Source organism: Artemia sp. Qi Xiang Cuo, chromosome 14, assembly GCF_049724085.1.
Source record: "Artemia sp. Qi Xiang Cuo chromosome 14, ASM4972408v1, whole genome shotgun sequence".
Taxonomy (NCBI): Eukaryota; Metazoa; Arthropoda; class Branchiopoda; order Anostraca; family Artemiidae; genus Artemia; species Artemia sp. Qi Xiang Cuo.
The window spans coordinates 2,591,913-2,608,475 of NC_142807.1; the positions used below are offsets into that span (position 1 = coordinate 2,591,913).

Sequence of the window (16,563 nt, forward strand, 5' to 3'; positions counted from 1 at the left end):
CTCCCCCTCCCCAATTTTTTTAGTAGACATTTCTGGATCTGTTAATGGATCGAGCAAAAGATACAAAGACCTAATATTAATATATTACCCTCCAAGATAAAATTAGTGTTTAAGCATGATTCTATTGATATATCATGATTAAAAACAAATAAGTGTTAGAACGGGCTTTCTAGACTATTCTTATGCAATGCTTACGTTGCTTGAATCGCTAATCACCAAACAAATAATACTTATTATAAGCTTTATATTCGACTCTGAATGTATTTAGTATCCAAAACATCCCAAATAAATACATAAATATAAATAAATAAATTATTATCAAATTTCATTTAAATTATCCAATATGATATAGTCATCGCCTTTGAAATGCTCAGATCCAGGGTGGTTCTCTTCCAGCTCATCTATCAATGGTATTCCATTTTCATCAACAGAGAAATAGTTTTTTGTCTTCTGAGAAGGTTGGAGAATCTGTGTACCATCTTCATCAACTGCATTGTTAAACGTATCAAGTGGTTTCAAAAGTGGTTCGAAAGATCGAGCGAGTGACTTTGACTGAAAAAACAAATCACCATGTACATTGTATTAAAGCATCCCTGCTAAAGGTGAGGATAAAACCTTGTCGCTCGCATTTATTAATTACCCTTATACAAGCTTCTAAGGTAGAAATATATCCTGACAATTAATCAACTAACTATTTTATATCTATAAGCCATAGAAGACAACAGTAAATAATTATCTAGCAAACAAAATAGGAATACAAAAGACAAACAAAATTAAATAGACAATCAACTAAAAAAGGACAAGCAATCAGGGGATATGGTGGAAAGGACAAGTAATGAGCAGGGGCGAATCTCCAGCATTTCTATTGGGGGGATGAGGGTGGCAAGAGGGGTCCATATCTGGATAGTCAAAGGGTATGTAATGTGTAATATTTTTTCTCCACATTATAGGGGAGGGGGCAATCCCCAAACGACGCCCCTGCTAATAAGGTAATAAGGATTCAACCCACATAAGACTTGTCTAGGAAGCTTATACCGCGTATCTATAAATTTGAAATTAGATCAGAAAAACAGAAATTACACGTAAGAGGCTATTTTTTTGTCCACGGTTGACGATAAAGAATAAACAATATAAAATTTTACTTTATAAAATTGGTAATGATGGTAACGCCCAGTCAATAACTAATTTGAAAACAATCATTTGTAAAAAGTATAGTTAGTATCTATGAAGAAATAATAACCTAGCCTAGAACATACACATGTTCACAACATTCACATTAGAGTTTATACATAGTTTTAGTTCTTTTTTTTCATTCTTTTTTTCATGCCTGAATCCTTAAGGCAAGCGTGTATTTCTCGTTATAGATTGAATACAGTTAGCAATTTTAATAAAAAAAAAGTGACATATTTATATACAGTTTAGTAATTCTGTCCTGAAATATATGTTTAGAATATATGTCATAGTTTTCTCATTTTATGTCACCCGACAGGCTTTGCTTCTGTGCTAATAATTAAAAAAAACGTTAAAAAAGTTTTCTAAGGGAAAGTGAAAACCTATATTAATAACAAAGAAGAGGAAAAATAAAGTCAGACAATGATTCTAACTTAAAACGAGTAGCAATTACTATTTACACATGAATGAAACCCAAAACGAAAGAACAATCACATCAAACATAAATATTAGACACACTGCTATGGATGGGTAAATGAATCTTGAAACAAACAGAAATAAAAATGAATACTCATGTCAGACTTAAAACGAACAAAAATTACTACATACAAGAGTAGGCCTACAGTCCCCTAAGCCTCCTATGAACTAGGGCGTGATTTGTGGTGTGTCGCCTCTCCAGTGTTAGAATCTGAGATCCACTTACACCCCCCCCCCCAACACCTTCTAAGAGTCTTAGTTAGATTTCCCAAGCCCTTCTTGGGACATTGAAGATACCTTATATTTTTAACTTGGATAAATACAGTGTCTTTCAATTTACATTGCTATTTCACCTTGAATAGATTCTAGTTTGACAGGGCTTAAAGCGCCAAAATTTGATTCATGCTGCTTATTGGGAATTTTTTTTTGTTTCGAATTTACGAGTTTTAGCCGTTCCATCACCTAGCTCAAAATTTAGCCAATCATCTGTACGATCATTAACAAATTTCCCACTATAATCAATCTGAAAGTTTAAAATTAGTCTTGGAAGGTATTGTAGTCACGCTATTTTGATAACCTACCAACAGATAAATAGTTACCTTTGGTTTACCTCGCTACTTAACCATGAATTTTTTATGCCATATAGGAGCTTATATTGCAAAAAATTTCAAGCAGAGCTTATAATACAAACAAAATTTGTAGTCCCCCTGCCGAAACTACCTCCCTTCCTTTCCCCAGCAGTAACTGATTATCCCCCTATCGGTTAGCTTTTTATTGTAGATACGCTATTTCGAGGACCTGGATACACATAGCGTCTTCCAATTTATTTCTCCCCCTCCCATATTAAAAATTTAAGGTTCTTTTGACCCCCGATACTCCCGGAAAGTTTCAACCAGATACCCTAAACGATTAGCAAGCTATTTGAAAACGCGGTTGCATATAGTGTTTTTTTTTTTATTTGATCAGGTATGTTTGTCGCTGCCAGAGCATACACTTAGTAAACCCTAGTAATCTTTCCTAGTGAAAGATCCATAAGAGTTCCCAGCTGATTTGACAACCAAGACTAAATATAACTGATTTTTATTCGAAGTCCTACTAATGAACAATAGGTAATTTACATAATTAAGGACTACTGCAACAGGGACTTCGAGTAGGGCCTCAACATAGAGGCATACTCGTTTGACCTTTTGACGTATCTGCAAAAATTACAGACTCAAAATTTAGATTAAATATCATACAATTTCATGTGATTATTGTGTCTCAGTGTTCCGTTGAAACCGTTATAAAAAGGCTGAAGTCTTCCTTGACTGACCTTGCCGGTATTTCAGTGAACCATCTTCAGCCTGAATGCTCCTCAATTATTTTTTCAAATGGGTGGTCACTGTACCTGATAGCTTTTTGGGAAGCACGGTAACTTCAATACTTAAATAGGCAAACCTCCCCGTAATTGTTCATCTTTTCGTCTTATTATGATATCTTTTAATTGCTAAAATAGACGCTTCTTTCTAATATTACTTTTGGTGCCGATTTTGGAGGGAGTCAGCTTGGGTTTCAACATAGCGTTGAATGCAGCTATGCCAAACGTATTTTATATTCTATTCTTCTGGGTGGGTCTCATTATAAACATGAAATTCATTTCTGCGCAATTGATTTTTCCAAGATTTTCGTTTCTTAGAGCCAATTCAGTTTCCACATCTTTCATTCTCTAATGAAATTTCATTTTCTAATGGTGTTAATATTTCCATCGTTTTCTTGCTGATATATTGGCACTCGTCTTTATTTCCTGAAGTTAAAGTCACTGGATCCGTTTGTGATCAACGTATTGCTTTTTGAAAGGGAATTCAACAACGAGGAGCTATGTCCAATAATTTATTTAAATTAGCAATTTATTGAATACTTCTGAATATACCTCCAACTTATTTTTTACGGTTTAGCTAACGTTTAATGTCTAGTGTATGCTGCTGATCTTCTAGTTTTAAGTAGATATACTTGGAAAAATAAGCATATCAAAATCAGTAAACTATATAAGCGAAGCATTTACATATATTGGCTTTTACTTGAATGCAGATAAGTTCAATATCATTTAGGTTTCTTTCCTTTTGTGTAAAAACTTTTCTGTCCCTTCATTCTTATTCTTTCAATGGTAGGGTATTAACATAATTACTAATTTACGTTCTTTTCGATAACTACTAGTTTCCTACTCCAGATTGAAGACTAGAATTGGTTAATCAAAACTTTCTGTTTTGTTTTTTTCAGGGTTTTTTTTTCATCATTCTATATCTCTCTTGGTTTTACCCAGATTTGAAAAATAATGATCTTGCTTCTATTTGTAGATTTTTCCGTTTCTGCAAATTTTTGCTTTTTCTCTTGCCATGGTAACGTAATACAAGGATAATGCATAACTTGGAAAAATAACGTTTTTGAAAAAGTTTTTGTAGTGAGTAGAAAGCTGTCAGATTTAGAGTAAGTCAAATCCTACTTTTTCATCATCTTGAGTCTCTGCTTTTGTTGTAAATCATTTTCTCTCTCTCTCTCTCTCTCTCTCTCTCTCTCTCTCTCTCTCCCCCTCTCTCTCCCGCCCTCTCTCTCTCTCTCTATATTTGTGGGTTAAAAATAAATTGTTTTTAGTATATCTGTATTTGTAGCTAGTTAGCAATTTGCATTATTCATGATGGCCCTTGCTTCAGGAACTGCGGGGGACAATATTATCCCAGGATTCATACTTATTGGGCTTTTCAACTTCTCTGAGAAAAATGGCCATCTTAAAGTTTTGATCAGATGTCCTGGGGAGCTAAAGGGTACTGGGTAGCAGGAAAACGTGGGAGAGAGCCTGGTCCCCCTCCAATCATTTTTCTTCAAAAGTGCAGCAGAACCTCCAGCTGCTAACTGAATGAACCCTCTCCGGTGTTTCTACGATCATCCGTTTAATGCAAAGTGGCTGGGGGGTAGATAAAAATTAACAAAAGGAAATATTAAAGGCACAGGATTCTTAACATAGGCAGGACAAGAGCAAAATCTATGATACGGCTTTTCGTTTTTTGTCGATTCGCACTAAGTGAGCGGATCAATATGGTTGGAATTTGATAAATATGATCTTCTCTAGCGAGGAAAGTTGAAGAAAAAGTATGGACTAGGACTGGAGGGAGATAAGTTGGCCAAAACAATGAAGATCGGTACAAAATCCGGAATTATAGTAATAAATTCAAACAAGGCTCAAAATGTGATTAAATTCTTCTTTGTTTCTATGAGACCTTACCCTATGTTAATCTGGCACGTTAATCAGTGGATAAAGGAGTCAATGAGCAATCTCGTAGTTTCTTGTTTCATCTCGTTGAATTGTAGTAGTTTCTCAGTTTTACCATTAAAAAATTAATTAGGGGAAAAGAACTGGCTATATACACAATACAACAAAAACAAGAATGCGTCAAATACATGGGTGCCCATATGGGGGGAGAGGGGGACTCCAGCCCCTCCCCCCGTGGCTGAAAGATGCTGCCTTATATTTTATATTTTTGTTTTGAGGTTTCTATTATACAGCACTAGAAGTGCCGATTAGACCAGATAAGCCCCCCCCTTAAAATTCAGCTTATGGGCACCAATGGTCAAATATTAATTATTTTATAGATATAAGTATCCCAGTGGAAAGTGTAAATTTGATAGTCAATTAATAGCCTGGAAGATAGGGATTAGTTCTCATTTTGCTTAGGTGGCGGTTGCATCATTGCAACGTTTTTTTCTCTGCGTGTTTGCCCTTTACATAATTTTTAATTTCAGCTGAGGATGAGTAAACGATGATTTTCCATTTCTGGAAAAGAAAAAGAATCTTTCTTTAAGTGGAATTTTATTCTTATATCTATGATTATATATTTTCCTGTTAAACGGTTTTGTATAGCGTTTGCCCCTAATTTTTTCAGAAACTAATTTAAAAATAATATAAATATTATAAGTTAAAATAATATAAAATTATTATAAGAAATGATCAACTGTGGTTAAATCTAATAGATCATATTACCTGGGGAAGACACTGGCGTTGCATGCAAAAATAGTCCTCATTGCCGTCATTGTGGCACCAGGTACCATCTGGAAATGCAGCAGACACTCCTTTATCGTTCAGCTCAAGCCTTGGTGTGTACCACATACCGTTATCTTCCCGTGTGCAGAAAATAGAGCAGGCCTGCCATGGTCGACCTGAAATCATTCTATTTAATTAATATATTGTCAGAGAACAAAATCAGGGGTGTTGAAGGGTCACGCGGTGTGTTGCCTCAAACAACAACATTTGAAGTTTAATGGTCGTTTACGCAAAATGAATTAAAAGTCAATAAAACAGTCTATGGTAACGAAACGTAAATAAGGCATGACTCATGCTAATGGTAACCAAACCTCTAAAACAAAGAGTTTTGATAACAACATCAAACACTTCTTGGCGACAAACTCTAAGTATGTACAAATAACAGTTCAATAGATACGAATCCTTCTATTTGACAGTGAAATAATAACAAAATCTCTGGATATTTCGGTCGCATATACAGTGGTCGTTATCAGCAGATAAACTCAAAATTAACTACACCTGGTTGAAGTAATTAAGATAGTTTGACTTCTTTATTTTCAGATAATTTCGAGAACTTTTAAAGTAATCTTCCTCTGGAGAAGCAAAAATCATGATTGAAGTATTTATCTGCTGATGACGACCACTGTATATGTGATTAATATATCCAGTGATTTTTTGTTGTTGTTGCAATGTCAAAAAAAGGATTTGTTCCTATTAAAATGTTAATTTTAAGTCATGGAGAGTCAATATGGTCTGCGAAAATACGAACTCTAAGTAAAGAGCAAAACTGGCTAATCGATTTTTTTTTTCAATTCTGAATATGTAAAGATTAAAATTTATTAAAGGTTAAAGGTTAAAGGTTAGATTAAAGGTTAAAATTTATTCATCAAAACCTATGAACCTGAGAAAATTTGCACTATTTTTAAAAAAGGGGTAAAACACACGCAAAAGAGTATGTGATGTCAACGAAAATTATATCGTCAAATTCAGAGTATAAGAGAATCCTGTGGCGGAGTTTTCAAGCACCACAAATTCCAAAACTGCGGAATTTTGCATTCTTTCCAAGAAAAGATCAAGAACGAGCGTTTATTTGTTTTTTATTCCATGGGTGATTATATCGAACCAATGATCCTAGAAAACTAAAAAAAAAGCCCTTTCGAACTTAGATTAAAAGTTTTAGCCCTTTTTAAGTATCAAAAATATTGTGCCACAGCAAATTGATGTTCCCTGTCAATTTGTGGTGCAAAACACAATTTTTCCCCAAATGTTTCCAAAAAGCCATCGGATGATAAATCCGAGTTTATTGATTTAAAATTATTGAAAACTATATATTGAGCTTTCCAGTTTCAGAAACAGTAATACCGCAAGTGGCGCAATTGTCCCTAAATATATTAAATTAAAACTTAAAACGAACAGAAGTTGTTCCGAATATGAAAGGGGCTGTTTCCTGCTCAACGCCCCGTTCTTCACGCTAAAGTTTGACTCTTTCTCAAAACTCTTCTTTATAAAACAATAAAAAACTTTAACGCAAAGAGTGGGGCGTTGAGTAGAGAACAACCCCTTTCATATACAGAATAATTTCTGTTCGTTTAAAGTTTTAATGTCACTCCTTGCTTTCAGTTAAAAAAAACTTTTTTTTTATTTAATTTCTAAATGTTTTCGAATTAATGCAGGTATCGAATTTGGCTAACAGTATATGAATAATTAAAACAAAGTTTGAAGATTAATTTTACTTTTTTTTAACTAATAATAAGCTTATAATAGCCTAAGTTTGATTTTTGTTCCAGTTGTTTAAGAATGACTCCGGAATCAGAAAGGCTGTTTAATTAGAATAATATTTTAAAAGTTAAAAAAGAAACTTTAGCGTAAGAACTAGCTATTGACGAGAGGCAACCCATCTCATATACGTAATAGTAATAATAGTAGTAATAGCAATTTATTATATAAAAAAAAAAACAGAGACAAAATCAATCGGTAGCACACAAAAATAGTCGCTTGCGAGGGTGTGCTACTAACAACAAATAACTAAAAAATAGAAAAACAAATAGAAAAAAAAACTACAAGTATAATCTATAATAAGCAGAAGGGTGAAACTGTGTACTAAAAAATAAACTTATTTAAATAAATCATACATAATAAAACAAAATAATATCATGATCCCAAAGCAATAAAAAACAAAAAAAAACAATAAACAATAACTGTCAAATTTAATTCCATCAATCTCAATCTGTTTCGAAGGTATTATATGTTATATGTATATGTTTCGTAGCTCAGATTTAAATTGATTAATGGGTAATTCCTTGGTACTTGGGACAAGCTTATTCCACAGCTTAACCCCTCTATAAATATTGGAAAAGGCAGTCCTACTAGAAACTAGGCGAGGAACCTCAATATTTCCACTTGTCCGAGTTTCGTGACAATGAATATTGGATCTTTCCCGAAATATTCCTGTAAAACAGTCTGGAAGGCACCCATAACAACACTTATACATAAAAACCAGTGTATAAAAATCACGCAAGCCAGCTGAAGGCATTATATTAATTATACTGTAAGTTGACCTGACCGAATATCAGTTCCCTATCATAGGCAGCGCAATCGCGCTGCCTAAGTAAAGAACGATTTTGGCACAATGTATTATTTTTTTTTCCATACCAGGGCCCTTCGTATCAAAGGAGTTGTCGTAAAAACTTGGCTCATTCGATTGGAAATTGTAACGGCTAGTGCCCTTTGTAATAGTCGAAAGTGATTAAAGGGCAACTAACACCCCTTCCACGCTCACCATTTCCCCAAACACGTCCAATCAAAATTTTGGGATAGCCATTTTATTCAGTGTAGTTGATTTCCCGATAGAAATTATATTTTTGAGGAGGACACTCACCCACAGCCCTGAGGGTAAGGGTTTTAAGTTATTCCCTGGGGGCATATTAGAACGATGTTGGCACAATGTATTATTATTTATTTTTTTCCTTGAGACCAGGGCACTTCGTATCGAAGAAGTTTTTGTAGAAACTTCGAAAAGGGCTCATTAAATTGGAAATTGGAGTGGCTTGTGCCCTTTTTAATAGTCGAAAGTGATCGGAAGGCAACTAACACCCCTTCCACGCCCATCCTTTCCCGAAACACATCCAATCAAAATTTTTAGATAACCATTCTGTTCAGCGTAGTTGATTTCCAGACAGAAATTATGTTTTTGTGGAGGACACTCCCCCACAGACCACAGGGAAAGGGTTGTAAGTTATGCCCTGGGGGCATATAAGGTTTTATAGAAAGCGTTGTCGTAGAAACTTCAAAAAAGGCTAATTCGATTGGAAATTCAAAAGGCTCGTGCCCTTTTTAATAGTCGAAAGTTATTTTAGGGCGACTAACCCCCCTCTCACGCCCACCTTTTCCCCAAACACATCCAATCAAAGTTTTGAGATAGCCACTTTTTCAACGTAGTTGAAAATTCGGAAAATTAGGTCTTTGAGGATGACAACCCCACCACAGCCCTCAGGGCAAGGGTTGTTAGATATACCGTTTATATTTTTGTTTTTGTGGAGGACACTCCCCCACAGACCACAGGGAAAGGGTTGTAAGTTATGCCCTGGGGGCATATAAGGTTTTATAGAAAGCGTTGTCGTAGAAACTTGAAAAAGGACTCGTTCAATCAGAAATTTAAATGGCTAGTGCCATTTTAAAAGTCGAAAGTGATTGGAGGCCAACCAACCCCCTCTCACGCCCACCATTTATCCAAGCACGTCCAATCGAAATTTTTAGGTAGCCATTTTTTTCAACGTAGTTGTAAGTTCTGGAAATTAGGTCTTTGAGGATGACAACCCCTCCCCTCAGAGCCTTCAGGATAAGGGTTACAAGTTAAGCCCTGGGGGTAAATAAGGCTTTTATTAAAAGCCTTGTCGTAGAAACTTGAAAAAGGGTGCATTCAATTGGAAATTCAAAGGGCTAGTGCCCTTTTTAATAGTCAAAAGTGATTGGAGGACGACTAACCCCCTTCTCACACCCACCTTTTCCCCAAACACATCTAATCAAAATTTGTAGATAGCCATTTTTTAAACGTAGATGAAAGTTTTGAAAATTAGGTCTTTAAGGATGACAACCACCCACAGCTCTCAGGACAAGGGCTGTAAGTTATGCCCTGGGACATATAAGGTTTTATAGAAAGCGTTGTCATAGAAACTTCAAAAAGGGCTTATTCGATTGGAAATTGAAATGGCTAGTGGCCTTTTTAATAGTCAAAAGTAATTGAAGGGCAACTAACCCCCATCTCACGCCCACCATTTATCCAAACACGTACAATCAAAATTTTGAGATAGCCATTTTTTTCTACGTAGTTGAAAGTTCTGGAAATTATGTCTTTGTGGATGACAACGCTCCCCACAGCCCTCAGGGCAAGGGTTGTAAGTTATGCGCTGGGGACTTATGAGGTTATTAATAGAAAGAAGTGTCGTAGAAACTTCAAAAGGGGTTCATTTAATTTGAAATTGAAACGGATAAACCCCTTTTTAATAGTAGAAAGTGATTGAAGATCAACTAACCCCCCTCTCACGCCAACCATTTTCCCAAACACATCCAATCAAAATTTTTAGATATTAATTTTGTTTAACGTAGTTGGAAGTTCTGGAAAGTGGGTCTTTGAGAATGACAACCATCCCCCTCCCCCATCAAACCTCAGAGCAAAGGTCGTAAGTTATGCCCTGGGGGCATATAAGGCTTTTATAGAAAGTTTTGTCGTAGAAACTTCAAAAGGGCTCATTTGATTGAAAATTGAAAGGTCTAGTGCACTTTTTGATAGTCGAAAGTGATTGAAGGGCAACTAAATCCCTTTTAAAATCTAACATTCCCTAATTACATCCAATGAAAATTTTGAGATATTCGTTTTGTCTAAAGTAGTTGAAAGTTCTGGAAATTAGGTTTTTGAGGATGACAACCCCTTCAAAGCCCTCAAGGCAAGGGTTGTAAGTTACGCCCTCGGGGCGTATAAGGTGCTTATAGAAAACGTCGTCATAGAAACTCAAAAAGGGCTCATTCAATTTAAAAATGAAAGGGCTAGTGCCCTTTTTAATTGTCGAAAGTAATTGGAAGGCTTGACATTTTCATAGTAAAGATCGATCTGGGCACAATGTATTATTACTTTTTTTTAGACCAGGGCACTTCGTAACGAAGGAGTTGTCGTAGGAACTTCGAAAATGGCTCATTCGATTGAAAATAAAAAGGACTAATGCCCATTTTAATAGTCGAAAGTGATAAGAGGGTGACTAGCCCCCCTCCCACGCTCACCCTCCCATTTGCCCGTTATGTTTAAAAACTAAATGTTGCCTTAAGATTAAATCAAATGCACTGTTTTATTACTAATTCCCAATAAGGCACCTCAGCAGTATCCCAAGAACGACTGAGGGTATTATGTTCAAACTTTCGGGGCTACCTATGTTCTTAAAATTTAACCAAATCAAAATAGCGTAAGTGTATCCAAGCTATCAAAGAAAGTAAGCAGATTTTTTTTGCGAACGGTATCAAGTTTTCTATTTCAGGTCAACTAGAGTAGGTATGAAACTGAATTAAACACTACTATTTGTGTCCAGGTTTTTAAAAGGATGTATGTTGTTAAAAATTGCTGAAAATTTTTCTCTGGCATACAAACAGCAGGCCAAACTACAAAGTCTTCAAAAAAGAAAAGATTTAAAGTATTATTTTCTTTTTCCCTGAAAAGACCATGTCAATATAAAACAAACAGAAATTAATTAAAAAAGCTTTTTTCACAAAATAAGTTTTTCAAAAAAAGTAAAGAGCTCCATTAAAACAAAATTGAGCAAAAAATAAAATCAAATAATCTACCAAGCGTGAAACTACCACAAATCAGCATCGATAAATAAATGTAACCCAAAACGAACAGAAATTACAAAAAATAACCGAGTCAAACTCAAAACGTGCAGAAATTAACATGAGTAGGGCTCAAAACTCTTATACCTTCCCAAGGCCAGAATATAATTTGCACTTTACTGGAAAAAATACAAATGAGTGTGAATTGTCAGTTTAATATGCATATACTGATATTTAGTAATCAAAATGTTAATATTATTTGATTTGTTAAAGTTATGAAAGTAAAAACATTTATAATTTTTCAGTAAAGTGCAAATTATGCTTATTTAATGTTATTTAATATTTTATTTAATATAATTTAATAATACTTTATTTTAATTTTTTAATAAATTATTTAATATTATCACATGAAAATCATAGTTATGAAGCTTCTCAAGGTAAAATTAAACGCTAAGATTGGCCGGAAAATAACACAAACAAATTATTACTTATATCAGCCATTATTTAATAAAATTCAAACTTTAGCGTAAAGAGTGAGGCATTGACGAGGGGGTGAGATTCCTCATATAGTTAATATGTGGGGTTCACCCCCTCGTCAATACCTCGCTATTTACGCTACAGTTTAACTTTTGTTTGAATTATGTTTAAAGTCCAATTCTTTAAGAATGACCCCCGAATCACAAAGGCCGTTTAATTAGAATAAATAGCTCTTTTTAAATTATTAAAAATACTTTAGCGTAAAGAGCGAGGTATTGAGGAGGGGACGAACCCCCTTATATGCGTAATAATTTCTGTTCTTTTTAAGTTCTAATGTTACTCCGTACTTTCAGTTGAAAAATCTTGTTTTTATTTAATTTCTTATTGTTTTTAAAATAATACTGGGAAACCCAGCATCCCCTTCATGTAAACTCGCTTTCCCCGTGAAAAATTCCTCCATGGAAAGATCCTCCCACGTATATTTCCCCTTTATTTGAAAATAGGGCAAATTTTCTCAGGCTCGTAACTTTTGATGGGTTGGACTAAACTTGATGAGATTTATATATTTAAGATCAGCATAGAAATCTTCTTTTTTTATGTATCTATTTGCATCAAAATTCCATTGTTTAGAGTTTAGGCTGCTATTGAGCCGGGTCGCTTCTTACTTACAGTTCGTTACCACGAACTGTTTGATGTGAAAGCAATACAAAATGAATGGTTCAAATAACGATTCATTTTAAAGCTTCATTTAACTAAGTTAATTCATTTGAGGCTTTGTAAAATTATACGCAGTGATGTATACTTGCACATCAGCCACTATTGAGGAAAACTGGTCAGTCCCAGTTTTATGACAAGAACTGCCGCTGATCGGCATGACGGTTTCAGGCGTTTACAAAAAGAAAATCGTTTTATTATTATTATTATAGTCCCTGTGTAGGTAATGGGAGTATGCTTGAACCTTAAAAAGTGCATTTTTATGCCATAAATTCCAACTACTCCGTGAACTTTCACATCCTCCTTACCATTCCTGAAAGTTTCAACTACCATAAGCGGCTACCGAAATCAATGTGGATTTGCCCGTATACACCTAATGACAATCATGGTGCAACTAGTATCTTTTGGTTAGCGCAACATCCTCCTCAATATTCACTGAAAGTTGAAACTTAAAACCCTTAACAATTCCTGAGATATTTCAAAAACGCCCTTTTGAGCTCCTGGATTCACAGTCGTTTGATTCAGTTCAACCTGCCCCTAAGCATTCCCGGTAATTTTCAACTTATTAACCATAGCCACTCCTGAGATATTGCAGATAAGCCGTTTTGAAAACTAGGATGCACAATGCAATTTCGAAAAGTAGAATGCACTTAAGCTCTTTTGATTTAGTCCAATAGTTCTAGTTACTGTATAAGAAGTAGCAGTTGTATTTGCAGTCCCAGTCGTAACCACAGTAGTAGTCGCAGTAGTAGTATTAGTAGTCTATAATAAGTGGCTGCATTTGCTCAAAGTCGCATGTACTCACAGTCAGAAGTAGTTGCAAATAGGGGCTGTCGCAGATGCAAGTAGTTACAGTCGTAGCCACCAATAGTTATAATTGTAGTCGCCGTTGTAATTAGTCAAATTCACACTCTCAAGTAGTCGCAGTTGCAGTTGCTAGTAGTCAAAATCAAAATTAGTCGTAGTGAAAGTTGCAAGTAATCATAGATGCGAGTTGTCACTAGTTACCGTAGTCATAGTCAAAAGTAGCCTCAGTCACAATTAGTCGCAGTCACAGTAGCAGTAATAGTGGCAAGTAGTCGCAATCACTGTCGCAAGTAGTCACAGTCACAAGTAGTCGTAGTCAAAGTTGTAAGTTGTCACAGTTGCAAGTAGTCACAAGTAGTTTTAAGTGCGGTCGCAAGTAGTCGGAATTACAATTAGTCGTAGTTGCAGTCGCAGTAGTTGCAGTAGTAGTTGACCTGAAACTTTCAAGTTAATACCCTTAGCTCTTCCTTAGATATTGCAGATCTGACTTTTGATAACTTAGATACATATAGTGTCTTTGAATTTAGTTCAATATCGCTCTTAAAAGTCCCTGAAGCTTTACCTTAATACCTTTAGGCTTTTCGGAAAAACCCGGGAACATAAATTTCCCCCTATCCCAATGTAAAGCACTGTAAGTATATAATGGGCATATTTTATAATTTGCCCTCGAATAATTTGACCCTTCTCCCGAGGGATGTGGGAGGCTTGGCTTCCCGAGGGAATCAAAAATGGCAAGGGGGCTGTTTTCCCTTCAATCTCTTTTCACTATAACCCTCAACACGTCCTGAAGTTTCACCTTAAAACCCTTAGCTTTTTTTAACCAACTCAAGACTAAATATTCCTCTCTTTCTCAGAGATAAATCCTGTATATAAACAATGGGGAAACTGCATTATTTGCAGCCATTTTCTCAAAGGCTGTTGGGAACAGTTTATCCTTGGAAGCATAGTTATTAGACCTTTTAACTATTTTGGGCAATAAAGCAATTTCCAAATTTCGACCAGTTTTGAGGGGGATTAGCATCTAAAAAAGGGAGGAAGGTTTGGTTGTCCACCAATCACTTTTCAGCTTCCTTCTCGATATGCCTTAATCCTTTCAACTTCATGCCCTCAGCCGTTCCTGAGATGTTGCTGATATAAATTTTTGACAATCAGTATAAACCCAGTGTGTTTTGATTTTTTTAATGTTTCGCTTTAACATTTTACGAAAGTAAACGCAAGTAGAAGTAGTCACAGTCAAACATAGTTGCAGTCACAACCCCAATTAGTTGCAGTCGCAAGTAGTCACAGTCGCAGCCATAAGTAGTCGTAGTAAAAGTCACCAGTAGTGGTAGTTGAAGACGTTACAGACGTAAGTAGTCGCAGCATTAGTGGTAGTAATGTCCCCGAAAGTCTCAAGTTGGTACCCTTAACCGTTCCCAAGGAGTTGTATATTTGCCTTTTTGAAAACCTAGATGCGCAAAGGGTCTTTTGATGCAGTTCAGCATCTCCATCATTTCCCTTTGATGTTTCAGCTTAATACCTCCGGTTTTTTGGAGACACCCAGGATCAAATATTCTTCCCTGTTAGTAGTACAAACATGGGTGTAGGCAGCATCTTGTGTAGAGGGGGGCAGCCGCGTCTGTGAGGGCGGGGCGAGCGGTCTTACTAATACTTCCCGAGGTCCTTTGAATATAGGTCTTTAGAAACTAGTCATTCTATATTTCGCTAAAACTCGGCCTTTAACATTTTCCATGTTCTACTTTTCCTGCAACAGTATAATATAAGAGACCCTCTATCCAACTTCCAATTTCCAGAAATAATAAACACCACAAAAGCAATTTGACAAAAATCAAATTATGGTTAGATAACAGCTTCTTCTAAGAATTCAACTCAAAAGTTTAACGTGGGGCAAAATTAAATATCAAAATTGGTATAGGGGAGACTGGCCCACGTTTAGCCAAAGCAAACAGTTTCAATATAAGAACCTATGGGGCTTCTGGTGGATTATAAAAGCTCTGACAGATGGCAGTGTATGTTTTTAAAATGTCTGACCTAAGTTAATCTTTTATTAAAAATATCAGATTGGATCAAGTTTTAAGGTGATTAACTCTGGAATTCTGTTCAATTTTGTCTGAAAGCCTACGCCTAATTACGAATACTAGAAAACTCGCGTTGTAAACTCACATTGTATTCTCTTATTATTTGCCTGTTTTTGGCAGCTTCCGAGACGTGCCATCTTCACCAGTTTGCTGTTAGTATTTTTTCATCCTACGGGATAGTGAACTCCCATGTTCGGCCACAATACCTGAGGTAAATTCAGCATGCCGTACCAAGGTGTTCAAAAGTGGGCTATACTTGTAAAGACTGTGTAAACAGCATATTTAAAGGTTGAAGGCAAGCTTAAAACCCAAAACTGTGTCAATTCTGGCGTTGTTTAGTCCTGTCAAAATAGTAGGTGAACTGAAGTTCGATTTTTTCCTGTTAAATTTCATTCAAGATAAAATGCTTAAAGTAAAACAGAAGAGAAAAGAAGAAAAGTGGCTGTGATCCAGAAGAAAATAAAACAGCAATTTTTTCTGTTTTATTCTACAAGAAGTCAGTTGGATTCTCTAGAAGTGCCGCGGCTGTCTCTAGAGGAACGCTGCAAGACTACATAAAAAAAAAGTTGAGAAGCTGAATATCCCTCTAAAAAGTCTGGACCTAAGTTTCCTTACACCCTGTTACAACACATGATAAATATTTACAGAGGAACAAGAAAAAAGACTAAAAACTTACTTGACAACGATAGCTGATATGTTTTCGACTGTATTCCCCTAGAAGCGTGTAAATTTGCATACACTTATGCCATTATTAAAAGTATAAAAGTACCGGATAAAGGAACTGCAAAGGCAGTGGAGACAGTGGAGGAATTACAGGTAAAGATTGGTACCGTGGTTTTATGGATTGCCTTAAAACTCTATCAGTAAGAACGCCAAAAAGTACAAGCCTATGACGGACAACTGCTTTCAACCGTCACAGTGTAGGAACTTTCTTTAACCACTTGGAGAGAGGCCTATATAAACACATGTTCAGAC

The 16,563-nt window shown here is 35.7% G+C and overlaps 1 protein-coding gene across 1 annotated transcript in view; it reads right to left on the reverse strand.

Moving 5' to 3' along the window:
• Positions 1 to 229: 229 nt before the first annotated feature.
• The window catches only part of LOC148944034 (A disintegrin and metalloproteinase with thrombospondin motifs adt-2-like), a 74,342-nt gene continuing 58,008 nt past the window's right edge, over positions 230 to 16,563 (reverse strand). The window contains exons 14-15 of the mRNA XM_089100325.1: positions 5,660 to 5,835; positions 230 to 552 (exon numbers count right to left, since the gene is read on the reverse strand). Coding sequence (XP_088956451.1) covers positions 319 to 552; positions 5,660 to 5,835 — 410 coding nt within the window. The 3' untranslated portion in view covers positions 230 to 318. The remainder of the gene's footprint in view (positions 553 to 5,659; positions 5,836 to 16,563) is intronic.